Raw genomic sequence first — 13,959 nt, 5'->3', positions numbered from 1 at the left:
AATCATTTATAAATGAACTGATTTATTACAAAGTTGTACATAGATACAAGGTGGCGTATTTCTTCCTTATTATAAAAAAAGGACCGATCGTCCCGTCTGTTGCACAAAATATTTCGGCCAAAGTTCCAAAGATTTTTGGCCCATGAGAACCGACGAGATTATCGTCGACGTAATATCTGCTATAAATATACACAATATATAATATTCATAATTATACACAATGATCAGAATTATTTCACACATACATACATATATACAAATGCGCTGTATATATATATGTATATATATATATATATATATATGCAATATAATAATTATAACGAGATAATAATAGTAGATTAGTCCAAAAGTTCATTCGTTTCTTTTCCTTCTTTTATTGACCTTGTTTTTCATTATTCCATTTATAATCATTTTGTTTCATTATTAACTTTATTTGTAAAAAAAAACGAATGAATTTTTTAATAAACATAATATATTAGTGATATATTATTTCTACGGCAGTCGTCGATTTTGTCGTCGGTAGAGCTTCACGATATATTTGCACAAATAATTAATTAATCGAATTATCTTGTCCACTATACTCACATACATACACACAATCAAGATTACGATGATATATATATATACACACACACACTCATATACATATATATCATCATAATTAAAGTTATCTGCTAAATATATTGATCAGTCTCACAATCGTTATATTTAGTGTTTATGCAAAAATTTCATCTTTAATCCTCACTTAAATTTATTACAAAAGCTTCCGGGTTTCCGAGATATAAAAAGTCTCAAAGGTATTTAGAAATTTCAACTTCCCTTTTTTTTATAATTTCTTTATCATCTAATTATAGATCGATGAAAGTTCATTTCTTGTGTTCATGTATTAGTATAATAGAGAAGAGAAATTTTATTAGCCCTATTTGCTAAAAGATATATTTACTTAACAGGATACATATATTCATATCTTTTCTCTTATAACACATAAATATATCTTCTAATATTGCAAATAGTGCATTTCTGTTTTCTTTCCATTCTTATTTTATTTTAATTGAGCAGGCATTCTCTTAATTTCCAAGTTGATATAACTTCAAGAGAATTAAAAAAAAAATCTTTGTTATAAATATCATGTTATATATATATGAAAAAAATCAGATTTACTAAATTTATATTAATATTGTTAACTATTTAATCTACAAAATTTTAATAAATTTGTTTTAAATTTAAAAAAGTTTTTAAAAATATATAAAATTTAAAATAAATTATAGTTTCAATAAAATAGATATAAAAAACAATTTCCTCTAATTAAATGTTTAAAATCTTTATATATGAAACATTTCACTTTTATTTTATTAAACTCCACTAAGTTCATTACTTCTATAAATATTCTTCCGCTATTAAAGTTTATAATATATAAAAGTCTCAAAATCCCGAAACTTTTGCAAAAACTTGAGAGATATAAATCGTATTGCTACACCTTCGAATAAATCATTATTCGATTAGATCCTCCGTCCTTAGATTATTATTAATTAATTTGTACCGCGAGAACACGCGCTTTTTTTATTTCATTTTACAGCGAATATTCTATTATGATAAATATGCAATTTTTTTTACAAATATTTATAGAAAATGCATGTATCAAAAATTTTGCTTGAACACGATCCGGTTTATCTATTATTATGATAAACATTCATTCATTTATCATTTACATTTCGTCTATTCAGATTGATAAAAAAATTTAGATTAGAAAGAAACTAAAACGTGCAAATTTCTTTATCAATCTAGTATAAACTTCAATTCGAGAATTTTTTATTCTTGACGATAATGATTGCCATTGTTGCGTGTGTTCTCGCGAATTAGTTATTAATCATATAAAAGTGAAAAGAATTGAACGCTTACTATCTTGAGATGCCAAGAATTTGTTGGTTAAAGTAATGATTAGATTTATTGTAAATTGATGAATCGATATCGACGGATCAACTACTGACAAGGAGCTGACACGCGTTTTTTAGAATGTGTTATTAATATAATATTCTTTGCTGCAAAATTATTATTTTTGCAATAAGTCTGAAGTGCAATTGTAACTCTCAACAGTTAGTCATATTAAAATCTTAAAATATCTTAAAATGTAAAATTACTTATGTAGGAATTTTACAATTTAAGAAACTAGTTGAAATTTTTGTATAATTTTGCAGAAATTTTACAATTGCAAAGATATTTTTAATTTAAATAACTCTGTTGATCTTTTGCTCCTTTTACAGTTGTCACCGCGATAGTAATATAACTTTCCTATTTTTCTATCATTATTGTACGTTATGTATATTTATTATATATTATCCTGTATCTTTCTATTGTAAATTTTGTATCATGTACTTGTGTATTTTTATACAATATTATACACTCTCATATAATCTACTCAATAAATTTTTAATTTACAATCTAATTGTTTTTGCTTCATTCCTTTAAAACTCGAGTATTACATTGAATATACTCGGATATTTTTCTATTATCGTATTGATACGTCATTTATCACACCGTATTTAAATGTAAAATCGCTTTGCAATTTCTTCTCTAGTTCAATATCTGTTTAATATTAACTAATAATTAATATTAATTGATTAATATCAATTCTATTGGTATCATTGAAATATGTTGACAATATTTATTAATATTAATCAATTAATGTCAATTAAATAGCTTATATTAAATAATTTATATCAATTATTGTTGATTGATTACTTAAGAGACAAAGAATAAATAATTTCCATGACATATTGCAAGCCATTGCCATTTCGCTGATTATCTCTCGCTGATAACCACGCGTTTTGTTTCCTGGCAGTGTTAAAAAAATTACGTGTTAAAGAAATCACGAAGATCATTAATCCGTATAAAAATATATGTGTATACAATATGTATAAATATACATAGAAAAAAGGAATATTAAACTTAGTTCCATGTCGATTAATGAAATAAATAAATAAAAGAGACGATTTTCGTTTTTTCCATCGAAACGGAATCATAGCACTGAATTTTTTAAGAACTTTGCCAAGTTTTTCAGACTTATGAAAACATTGTTAAACATAAATTTCAATTTAAGTTTGCTATATGATTCAGCTTCGATTGTCGCGCATATTAACTATGATAAATCATAATAAGATGATATAATAATTATCAATATTATATCTCACAGTAAAAGAAATCGTAGAGATCATACAAAAAATGTACAAATACGATCTATCGCGGGAAAAGGCGATCAATGCGCATCGTCCTTCGATAGATCAGACTTTTCGATGTTTGATTATGAAAAAACTGTTATCGTTTCCTTGTTATATTATTATACGATTGTCGATAAGCCTTCGCAAATTCAATGGGCAAAACGAGCCTTCCCCGATTTTTCCGATGACGGTTAAACTCAACGGTAGATCCAAAAATTTATATTCCAGGAGATTCTCAACATATAATTTAATGTATATAATCGCCGGCGATTATATACATTATCTTTAATTTTAATTTCTTTTTTAATTTTATATAAATTATTTAAAATTTTAGTTAATATAAAAAAATTTCGACTCTAACATATTTAATATAATATTTTCAAATTTAATTTAATATTCTAATTTTAATTTATTAATTTTAAAATAACCACTGTTTTTGGGTCTACCGTTATAAGCAAGTAACGCCGTCAAAACTCGAAAATTTGATTATTATATTGTTGGAAGAATTTTTCGAGAACAGCTCGAGATTTCATATCTTGTCGAATAAGACAAAAAATAAAAAAAATAATGACTCACTTAATGCTGGACGGGATCGACAATGTGTATTGCACATTTCTTACTTTCGCATTCAGATCAGATCCAACTTTTCAGCTGGGAGTCATTATATTTCCCTTTTTTCCTCTTTCCAAATATAATAATTTATAAGTCCGTGGTTTATCCCTGCACATAAATAACAAAAATATACTGCATTTCTGAGTATTCAAATATTTCATATATCACTGTAAATAAGCAATATGTATCACTTTAAAAGAATGATTGAACAAAATGAATCCTTAATACACTGTGAAAAACTAATCATTCTACGGATGTTTAATTTCACGGTCTATCAATTCTCGGCTCACTTAAATGTGATTACATAGATCTTCGCTTCTATAGCTATATAACTCCAGATTTTAACGAATCTGTTTAAATATTAGGTTGATCTATTCATTTCTTTATATTATCTATATTCCCTTTAAATTAATTAACTAAGATAGAAAATCTCAGCAAACTTGATCAACATAATATATTAAACAGAACTAAATAATTTTAATTTATTGCAACAGACACATTATCTCGAATTATACTCGAATTTCGTCGAATGGTTGATTTTCTTTTTCCATTGTGCGTGAAATTAGAGCGGAAAGAATTCTGAAAACAACCCCACGATCACAGTTACGGCTTGTTCTCAGCAGGTACTCGGCTTGTACATTTTTTAGCCCGTCTTTCCCTCCCGCGTTTAGCGCTAACATATGTCAAGAGAATAGTCGCAAATGATGTAAATTAAAATTTTTCAATTATGGATAATTATTTTTATTATCGTTATTATCGTTATTATAGCATTCAATATAAAACATAAATGTTCATAATTAAAGAATTTTAATCAGAAGCGAAAAACAGCCCTAAAAAATTGTAATTATTTTGTCGACTTGAAATTTTTCTAATTTTTAAAGAATTGTTTTTCATTTTTAAGTCAATTAACAATCTTCGACTATCCTCTCTTCGTTTGTACAATACTCTATGTATGGACCTCTGTTTGAATATGAGCTCAAATTCTAGTAAAACAATTTCACATCTGGACTTTTCAAGTAATTTGAAGTCAATCTTTCTTTGCAGTTTATCTTTCTTCTAGAAAAAAGAAATGGACTCTAAGGTGGCACTGATAGTGCAAAAATTCGTAGATGATGAAAAGATTGTTTAAAATATTCCATATCAAATGAGGATTGAACAAACTTTGCGCTAAACATGCAAAGCGTGCCCATCTCTTCTTTGTTAACTAGGAACCAACAGTTTTTACTTTAGTATTTACCCCTTTCTCTCCTCTTATTCATCTCTGCTTATCTATAGAAATATATCTAAGTATTATATCTTCTAAAATATTAACTATACCGAACAAAAATTCGCTGGTCCAGTTTGCCAATCTGATTGCCACTTTTAACTTTTCTATCTATATTTCCGACATCTTTCTACTAATACTGTCTAAATACAGACTAAAAATGGATCTCATCAGTCGCCCCGCTCTATGAACATTTGTATTTATTGCTATCGACCTGGGTCGTCGATGACCGCTATTAATTAATTTACGTCATGGAGCGCAGTGATCCGGAAGTAAATGCAGAAACTCGCCTCTTTCCTCTTTATCTTCCTCTTTTGGACCCAGACGAGAATAGATTGGCAGCTTGGAAGCTTGTACAGAGTGTTCCGCAACAATCATAGAATGTTTTTCTTAACAATCAACCTTTTTCATTAATTTTTCTTCGTAAAAATACTGAAATTTCAACGTTTTACTCTATATATTGTTATAGTCAAGTGTTAAATTATTAAATCGTTAGGCATAATAAAATGACATCCAAAATTTTAAGATAATTCCTAAAAAAAAAAATAAAACATACAACAGAAAAGATTCGGTACTTTTTTTATACTTCTTAGAATAAGCCATTATCATAATTTCAATCTGATTTAATGTAGAAAACTTAAAAATATTAAAGAGAATTCTATGGAAAGTTGAATCTCTCGAAATCCGATATTTTGTATCCAACGATTCAATAACTATCTTCACAAATTAGACTTTCAATCAAAGTCAACATTTACTTCATTATTTTATTGCAACTTTTTTTACTATCTTTGATTGTTCCAGCACATTCTGTTTACGTCTTTCCCCTTAAGTGGTGGCACTTGACGTGTTAAAAAGGCGAGAGCGTAAACCGCCAGCTCAAATCGGCGTAAGAAATCTGTGAGCGCCTCTCACTTTACAATATCATCACAGTACTTTGATGTGTTTATATTGCTAAACTTTAAGACTTAAAGATTATATTGGCTCGAGAAGCGGCGGTTTACGTCAGTTCATCGCAAAACTTAACGAATTATTCTTAACACGATAAATTGCATCCAAATGGCATTTGAATCTTCAAAATGAAGATCTAAACCTTTCCGGAGCTATTTTGCTGCACTTCAGGGGATGATACACTTAATTAATCTAAGCTTAAATCTATCTATATATACAGGATAATCCATTTGTTCCGCGATAAATTGAAAAGATATCAAAATATATTCATTTTGAAAAAAATTATGTTCTGCGAAATTATAAGATTTTAATGAACATATAGTGTAAGGCTTAAAAGTATAAAGTAACATTTAAGAATTAAAATAATTTAGATAAGTAAATGTTGCCAAAATAGAATATAAATAATGCTTCCATGTATCTTAGAATTAAAAAAAAAAAAAAAAAAAAAACAAAAAAAAAATTTAATCTTTTAAAGAAAAATTTTTTAAAATCTTTCAAAGTAAAAATTTTTTTAATTGAAGTTTTAACCACATTGCGATTAAGAGATTATCTTACAACTTAAATAGCCAGAAGAAATCATTTTAAACTAAAAATTTTAGATTAAAAATTAAAAATTTTTACCAAGAGAGAGAAAAAACTAGACTTTTAAATTGCAATTCTAATTAAAAGTTGTAAGTAAAAAAATTATCTAACGGTTCTTATGGATATCTTGTATATGTATGTACATATTTATGCGTGTGTGTTTTCTCAGAAGGAAAAGAATAAATTAACCCTCTACAAAGGGCCGACATTAATTGGAGATCGACTGGAGTGATTGATTAGTAACCTTGACGACTTGCAATGATTTGCAGCTAGATAACTGATCTAGCTCAATGGGTCTCACAGCCTCCTCCATCATCTCCACATCCTCTTTGACCTGGACGTTCTTCGCTATCTTGCTCTCGTACTGATTGGAAGACTCGTCGTAACCGGAATCGGATGACGAATCACTGAAGGTCTTGGTACTTTGTTTAGAATTTGTTTCTGGACTTGATGATGTAGATTCAACACTATGAGCAGGACTGGCGGATGCGGAACTATGAATAGGACTGGCAGATGTCAAAGAAGTAACGAGCTGCCTGGTGAGCAAAGTGCAAGGTTTGAGAAAAGGAGGACACATTATTACCTCACCATAGGCACCCTTGAAAATGCTTCCGCAACAGATCATTTGCCTGTGAAATAAAAATCTATAATAAATGCAAAGATTGAAAAAAAATTGATATAAAATATAATAGATATCAAAAACACAAAAACAAATAAAAATATTGAGTTATTATACATAAAATGTTATATTCTCAAAAATTCCAGTTCTATGCAACGTTTTTACAAAATTTACAATATTTTTAAGATGTTAAAATTTTTCAAATTTACTTTTAAAATTCCTAGAATCTCTAAAATTTATCATATTTTTTTCCATGTTCTTCAAACTTATGTTACTTAATGTTTTTAATTTCAAAATTTTTAAACAATTTATATAAAATTTCTAAAAATTTTTATGTTATTTAAGTTATTAAAGTTTTTCATATTATATATTTAAATAATCTGTAAAAGCTGATCTTGATGTTACCTTTTGTAGTATGATAGATCAATGAAATTAGAATCGTCTTCTGTCATATCTTGATCTTCAGAAGCAAGATCCAATTGTTTCTCATTTGTGCCAACGTCTTCATCATCGGAAGCGCTTTCCGATCTACTTGAAGCTTTACTGTCTGTTAATCTGTAATCTTCTGCAATAATAAAAAATTGAAATAGATATTAATATCAACGGTCATATTTATTATTATTTTTATTATAAACCATTAATATATCAATATTAATCTTTTACTGCATTTTATTATATTCTTATAAAAAGTGTTGTTTTCGCTACTAATAAGAAAATTTGACTTTTTCTTTTAAATTTTACAAGATTTGTTTATAATATTCCTCCAATTTTTTCGAAATAATTTGTTTACTTATATTTGTAAAAATCAGAGATATCTAAAATATAATTCTCGTATTTTAATACAGACAAAGAAGTGTAATTTTGCTCTTTATATGTATCATAAATAATTTATAAATAAAATCTTATTTTTAATCACAAACTTATAACTAACCAGTCAAATCATCGCTCATCGCCGGACTTTGTTCTCGATCGGCTTCTGTTTTTATATATGTATGTTTCTTCTTGATAAATTTGTCAGGTTTATCTTTAAGCTTCCTTTTATTTTTTGCTTTAAATTTTGTTAGCGATTTGATTCCAGGACCGGCGCGCGCGTCCACAACCTGTAAACAAATTTTTTTCTTATGGATAAAAATAATTTATTATATAATTATAGAATTATAGAATTATATTGTTTTTATATTGTGTAATATTTTAAACCTTTTCAAATAAGGCCTTTTTATAGCAGAAAAAGATGTATTATTTACAAAACAAAATTATTGCAAATAATGTACTTTTTTTTTATTAAACTAACATCAATAATATTTTCAATTCATTATTGATTATTGAAACATTATTCTTAATTTATATAATTTTGTATCATTAAAATTTAATGTTAATATTGATAGCCTAATAATTTGTCAATAGTAATTAGAAGACTTACATGTCTCCAGTGTCGATTGCTTCCTGGAGGCAGTTTCTTAAATCTCTTTACTAGAAGTACACATGCATTGCATATTTCCCCACTACGCCTTTCCTCGAGTTGAAAACATGGCATAAAATCATCCTCATACTTTTTGCTGTCTGTAAATCTTGAGCTGTAAAAAAATTTATAACAATTTTTATAAAATTAAAATTAATATTAATTGTGGGTAAATATGTGCTGTGTATAAATGCATGTGTAAATACATGAATAAATATTTATGAAATTATTTCTACCTGCTAGATTTAGCTTTACAAATGCAGCAGCCCGTACTAGATCGATACACCTTTGGTTTATGAAAACTGAACATCCTGCCTGCTGGATAAGTCACTATCGTTTCTGCAATTTAAAAAAAGCAGATAAATACATTAGACCATGTAACAATGTAAATATATCAATAAGTTTTTGTAAAATATTATATCTTTTATAATATAAATAACAGCATTTGTTATTATATACATACATATATGCATAACTTTTTGTAAATTGTATTATAGATTTCTGGCTAATTGTAGAATATATGTAAATTTTTCCCTATAATTTGATCATATCTATATTTTAGTTTATTTTTTCTCTTTTCCATAATATTTTAGTTTTTGTAATTAAAGTTGAAATTTGTAAAATAATGAAAACTTGATGTTAATTAAATATACAACAAAAATATATGTGTAAAATTTTATAAAATTAACATTTCTCATAAATATAAATAATTTATAAGAATAGATTTTCTGCAAATTTTACACATTTTATAAAACACCACAAAATTACATAGTATGCAAACACTAAACTTGATACTTGAAATTGAACATGCCTGAAGTTCACGAAGTAACAAAGATGTGGATGAAGTGTCCAAAAAATATGGCCGTAGCAACAAATACGAAAATAATATCACGTATGTATCAATATTATCACAATGACCGCTAATTTTATTGAGCGCACTTGCGACTAGCGTCATGTTTCGTTGAAGACACCGATGAATTCGAGATTCGAAAATCTCGTGACTGGAAGCCAATACTATGTCGGCGAAAAACACTGTTGCCAAATGTATTACAACCGACGCCGGAACAGTCACTTGTTTTTCTTCTTATAAAATGCAAATATTTTTCGACACACAGCTTTCAGTTTCTTAATCCCCCTTTTTTCGAGTATTAATACTGTTAAAGTCAAAAGCGAAGAGCACTTTTGCCAAATATGTCCAAACCAATGCCGACTCAACAGAAGTTCTCTTTCCAAAATAAGTATTAGTCCTTTTTGGAGATGCAACAACGCTCCTTCACCTTCCTTTTTATAATATTCTTTTTTTCCGAATCGCACTGTTAATGATAAAAGCAAAAAGGTCCCAGATGTGTCAAAGTGACGCCGTTTCAATTCGGCCACTTATTTTTTTAAATGGATGTGTCCTTTTAGGACACAGCAGCACTCTTTCACCTTACTTTCTATAAAACAAAATTAACACTGTTGATATCGAAAAGCAAATGTTATCAAATATATCAAAAACAATGCCAATTCAATTTAGCTACTTGTTCCCCAAATAAAAGAGACAATCTATTTTTCTTAAGATAAAGCAGTACCGTTTCACTTGCCTTTTCTCAGTGATTGGAAACTTATTTCCAATAACCAATAGACTTCCCAAAAGAAACTTAGCGCTATAACGTGCGCTTGTTTACGATATCAAGCTCAGCAACCGACGTGACGCGCGTACAACATGGAGAAGCGTGGCTGTGCTACGCGCGCACCGGAAAACGTCGTCAAGTGATATACGCATGCGCATCTTCCCCTTTCTTTCCACCACCGATCATAGACTTATAAAAGATACGTATACACGCGATGCTAATCCCCCTCCTGTCCCTGCGATAACTTCACTCCGCATCACTGCGTCTCCAAATTCTTTCTTCCCCTCCATTCTTTTCTTCAATGTCCAGTGCCATTACCGATTATGTTCTGCGCAAATAAAATTTCTTGTTGCACAAATTAAGAGAAGTTCATTCTCAAAATAACTGGATAAAATTATCTTATCCGCTAAATTTTACTCTGCTCGTCTTCTACAATAAAATTTGATCAATCTGGGAGGACAAACCATTTTATCTATTCACGTGCGTATTCACATTTATTTATTTAATATTATTTTTTTAAAACAGAAGTAACATTCATAAATATATATTTTACTTCAAAATTCATAATTCGTTAATTATCACTTCTATACACCTTTTTCCAATTTTTCGACAATATTAATCCTCATTTGAAAATGCTAATAATCGGATATTGTGTGATACGCAGTTATCTTTTTAATCATTTTTAGTAATTCGTACTAAGCGATTTGTTTACTTTTATTCATATTATATATATATTATTACCAAGTAGTTTGCTGGCTCTCTCGCGAGATCTTGTTTACCGAATTTCAAAAGCAGGTCAGCGACGTCATGACCAAACAGCCACCCAACGGAGACTGAGCGGGGGGTGTGGCAGAATCCACAATCTCGATTGGCTGATAGCGAGAAAGACATGGAGATATGCACTCGTAACAAACTCGTTTTCCTTCAGAACCACTCTTGGCGATGTGCACGTACATTTGTACACGTATCCATCGCTATGCAACACTTTCGAATAACAAGGTTAGAGTATTGAGAGTAAAATACATGCAAATTTGGAGCATTTGCATCCGAATTGTTTTTTTGGAAATAACTATATGTTATCTGAAACTTTGTAGTATGTTTATTTTCGTAATATTAAAGTTTGGATTTATTTATAAAGTTTAATGAAGTTCGATTTTTAATTCAATTTGATTTGATTTTACCGTGAGAAAAAAATGTGCGGTTTTGGAGAAGGATAGAAGCTTGTTTTTCCATAAACTCTGCTAGTGTATTTTCAATCATTAATCAAGGTTGTCTGAGCTCTCGACAGCCAAGCTTGTGTAGTATGTGTAATATGCTTACAAAGTATCTCAGTCTGAGATAAGACAATCGCAAGAATTGTCAATTGATAATTATCGATTAGTTGTGTATTTAAATCATAAATTATTTGTATTTCTAGATATTTTATATTAAAATCATATTTATTTACGATTTAAAATTATATTAATTATCTTTAATTTTGTGAGAAAATTGAGTTACGCAAATTTTTAAGTTTAAAGCTTTCGTTATACGAATTTTGTTGAAAAGAAATACGAGCATATAAAAAAAAGCGACGTTATTTTGAGAACGCGTCGCGCCTCGCATAATAATCCGCACGTTGCACTCTGTTTTGTGCTTTGTGCTATTTTTAGCTCATCCGTGTTTTGTCGACATGCTACCACTGTTTTCTACATTGTGTTCATCATTTCTTTTTTGTTTCTTTCTTACTCATTTTTGTCTCCATAATCGATTTTTACTGCAAATTCGTATATCGAATTAAACTTATTGTTCAAATTATACCTTCAATTCAATTATATGGACTCTTGACTCCAAAATCTTTTGTTTTTAGCTGCCTCAAAAAATTGATTCAAGATATGATAGATGATGATGTATATTCATAACAAGTTTATATGACTATGCCATTTCTTCTTCTGATAAAATTAATTAGAGAATAAACTATATTCAATTATTGTAAGCAAATTGATGACATACATATTCAATATGTACTTCCAAACTGACGTGTTGTGCCTTATAATCCTTCAATCACAGTTGCAAATTGATCTCTCATGAAAAGAAACTAGCGCAGTGTTCAATAATTGCAATTGCGCATGCGCAAAAATTGTTAATGCAGTTTCCCCTCGTTGCACGTAATCCACGACGCGCGAGAGGGCAAACGCGACTGGTAACATGACGCGCAAAAGATCGTACGCGAATGCAATTGGTAACATGGTGCGTGGTGGTCGCCATTGCGTGACAATCATATATATATCGTGCCGCATATGTATGTGTATAATGCACACGCGCGCGCGCGCGTGTCCATAGCACGATCTAACCGCGTTAAACCGACAACTTGTTGACAATACCACATTTATTATGCATTTACTTATCACACATTTTTCCGAGTTTATTGTTTTTCTCAATAAGATGGATGGTTTTAATTTAATATTGAAATCTTTTGACTTCTGCCTTATCTAGTTCTTTGTCTTTGATTATATATTGAAATAAATCTTAAACTTCGAATCTGAGACAAATAATCTATACTATCATTATTTTAAACCATGTCTGCGTTGGTAGATAGACAGGTTAAGATTTGAGTTAGGTTAAGTTGTCAATTTAACGACTAACCGTTCTTTTAGCTACGCTGAGTTGTGCCATTATATTCTAAATAAATGGACACAACTATTATGCGTTACTTTTGTTTGTCTAGTATCGAAGAAAAAAACATGAGAAAATAAAATTCGAAGGAAATCAGATAAAGTGCAACGAACAGACGTAAATTCACCGTGTCTCGGACAAGCCGTATGGACGACGCGCGCCATGACAGGTGATGGTTGTGACGCTCACAGGCGCGGTATGATACAACACAACATACAAGTTGTTTATATGATAAACAACTACGAAATTATGCTGTACACTTACATATAGCCGTAGGTAGTTTCAGATCGCGATAAATATGATGATGCCATGAGAAAATCGGCGTTTATCTCACTGACGTGAATGGAGAAATCGCGCCATAACCACAAGAGAAAGAGAGAGAACGGCAGACAGTAGCATTCGCAATAAGTTTCGCATGACAGAAGAAAAACAGCATGTGACGGTTATTGCTAGAGCCGTGGTGCGGTAATGCGTCGCGTGAAGTCGTCATGATAAGACCAGGTGAGACGCGCAACGCAAAGACCGCACGACGCGGCGGCTGTCGCGAACATATTTGCTAGTCATATGGCGTGTATTGGCATGTGACACTATTGTACTTTACAACAATTTCACACGACGCGTTACCACGGCCGTGCTCGCACTGCAATTTTATTGGATTTTCCTTAATAGACTGTTGTGAAAATGCCAGGCACTTACCTCTTGAGATAGATGACAGTGGCGGCCGGACACTTTTAAGATGAGCTCGTTTTGCGCACGCTCTTCGCGCTGTGCACGTATGTAGTGTTGCCAACATGTTAAAATTGCATGACCATCCTCATAATTTGTGTATTCCAAAACTCATCAAAAAATACATGTAAAGGAGAATTTACATTGGCATTTTCTATATATATATTAGAAAGATGATTGGTTCATTGGAGGATTTATCGATTTATGCGATCTATATTGATTTACACTAGTTTATGCCAATCCATGTTTCAATGACTATGTTCACATGT

At 29.9% G+C, this 13,959-nt stretch overlaps 1 protein-coding gene and 1 long non-coding RNA gene across 6 annotated transcripts; one reads left to right on the top strand and one right to left on the bottom strand.

Moving 5' to 3' along the window:
* Positions 1–2: 2 nt before the first annotated feature.
* On the bottom strand, positions 3–13,777 carry LOC105669257 (SIN3-HDAC complex-associated factor). Of its 5 annotated transcripts, XM_067353461.1 has the most exons (7): positions 13,661–13,777; positions 8,936–9,038; positions 8,661–8,814; positions 8,172–8,340; positions 7,646–7,805; positions 6,866–7,250; positions 3–3,935 (listed from the first exon to the last, which is right to left on the bottom strand). In XM_067353461.1, the coding sequence occupies exons 1-7, from the start codon at positions 13,755–13,757 to the stop codon at positions 3,930–3,932; spliced, it is 1,074 nt and encodes a 357-aa protein (XP_067209562.1). In that variant the 5' UTR covers positions 13,758–13,777; the 3' UTR covers positions 3–3,929. The 5 variants fall into 5 exon arrangements, with proteins under 5 accessions (XP_067209562.1, XP_012217545.2, XP_067209565.1 ...); XM_012362122.2 differs by having other exon boundaries at positions 3–7,250; XM_067353464.1 differs by lacking the exon at positions 13,661–13,777 and adding an exon at positions 11,054–11,194 and having other exon boundaries at positions 3–7,250.
* On the top strand, positions 10,635–12,387 carry LOC136999419 (uncharacterized). The gene is made up of 3 exons (XR_010889799.1): positions 10,635–10,792; positions 11,108–11,311; positions 12,159–12,387. It is a non-coding gene; the product is annotated as an uncharacterized lncRNA (long non-coding RNA).
* Positions 13,778–13,959: the final 182 nt, after the last annotated feature.

The sequence above is a fragment of the Linepithema humile genome, chromosome 4 (genome assembly GCF_040581485.1).
Source record: "Linepithema humile isolate Giens D197 chromosome 4, Lhum_UNIL_v1.0, whole genome shotgun sequence".
NCBI lineage: Eukaryota > Metazoa > Arthropoda > Insecta > Hymenoptera > Formicidae > Linepithema > Linepithema humile.
The sequence above is the reverse complement of the archived record's forward strand: the minus strand, read 5'-3'. Positions and strand labels throughout refer to the sequence as shown.

Bases quoted from the DNA above. Each gene is read 5' to 3' on its own strand.
- LOC105669257 (XM_012362122.2), bottom strand. From the start codon at position 13,757: ATGTTGGCAACACTACATACGTGCACAGCGCGAAGAGCGTGCGCAAAA. The intron at 8,815-8,935 runs GTAGAAATAATT...ATTTTTTTACAG, and splicing joins TGTAAAGCTAAATCTAGCAG to CTCAAGATTTACAGACAGCA. The intron at 7,806-8,171 runs GTTAGTTATAAG...TTATTATTGCAG, and splicing joins GATGAGCGATGATTTGACTG to AAGATTACAGATTAACAGAC.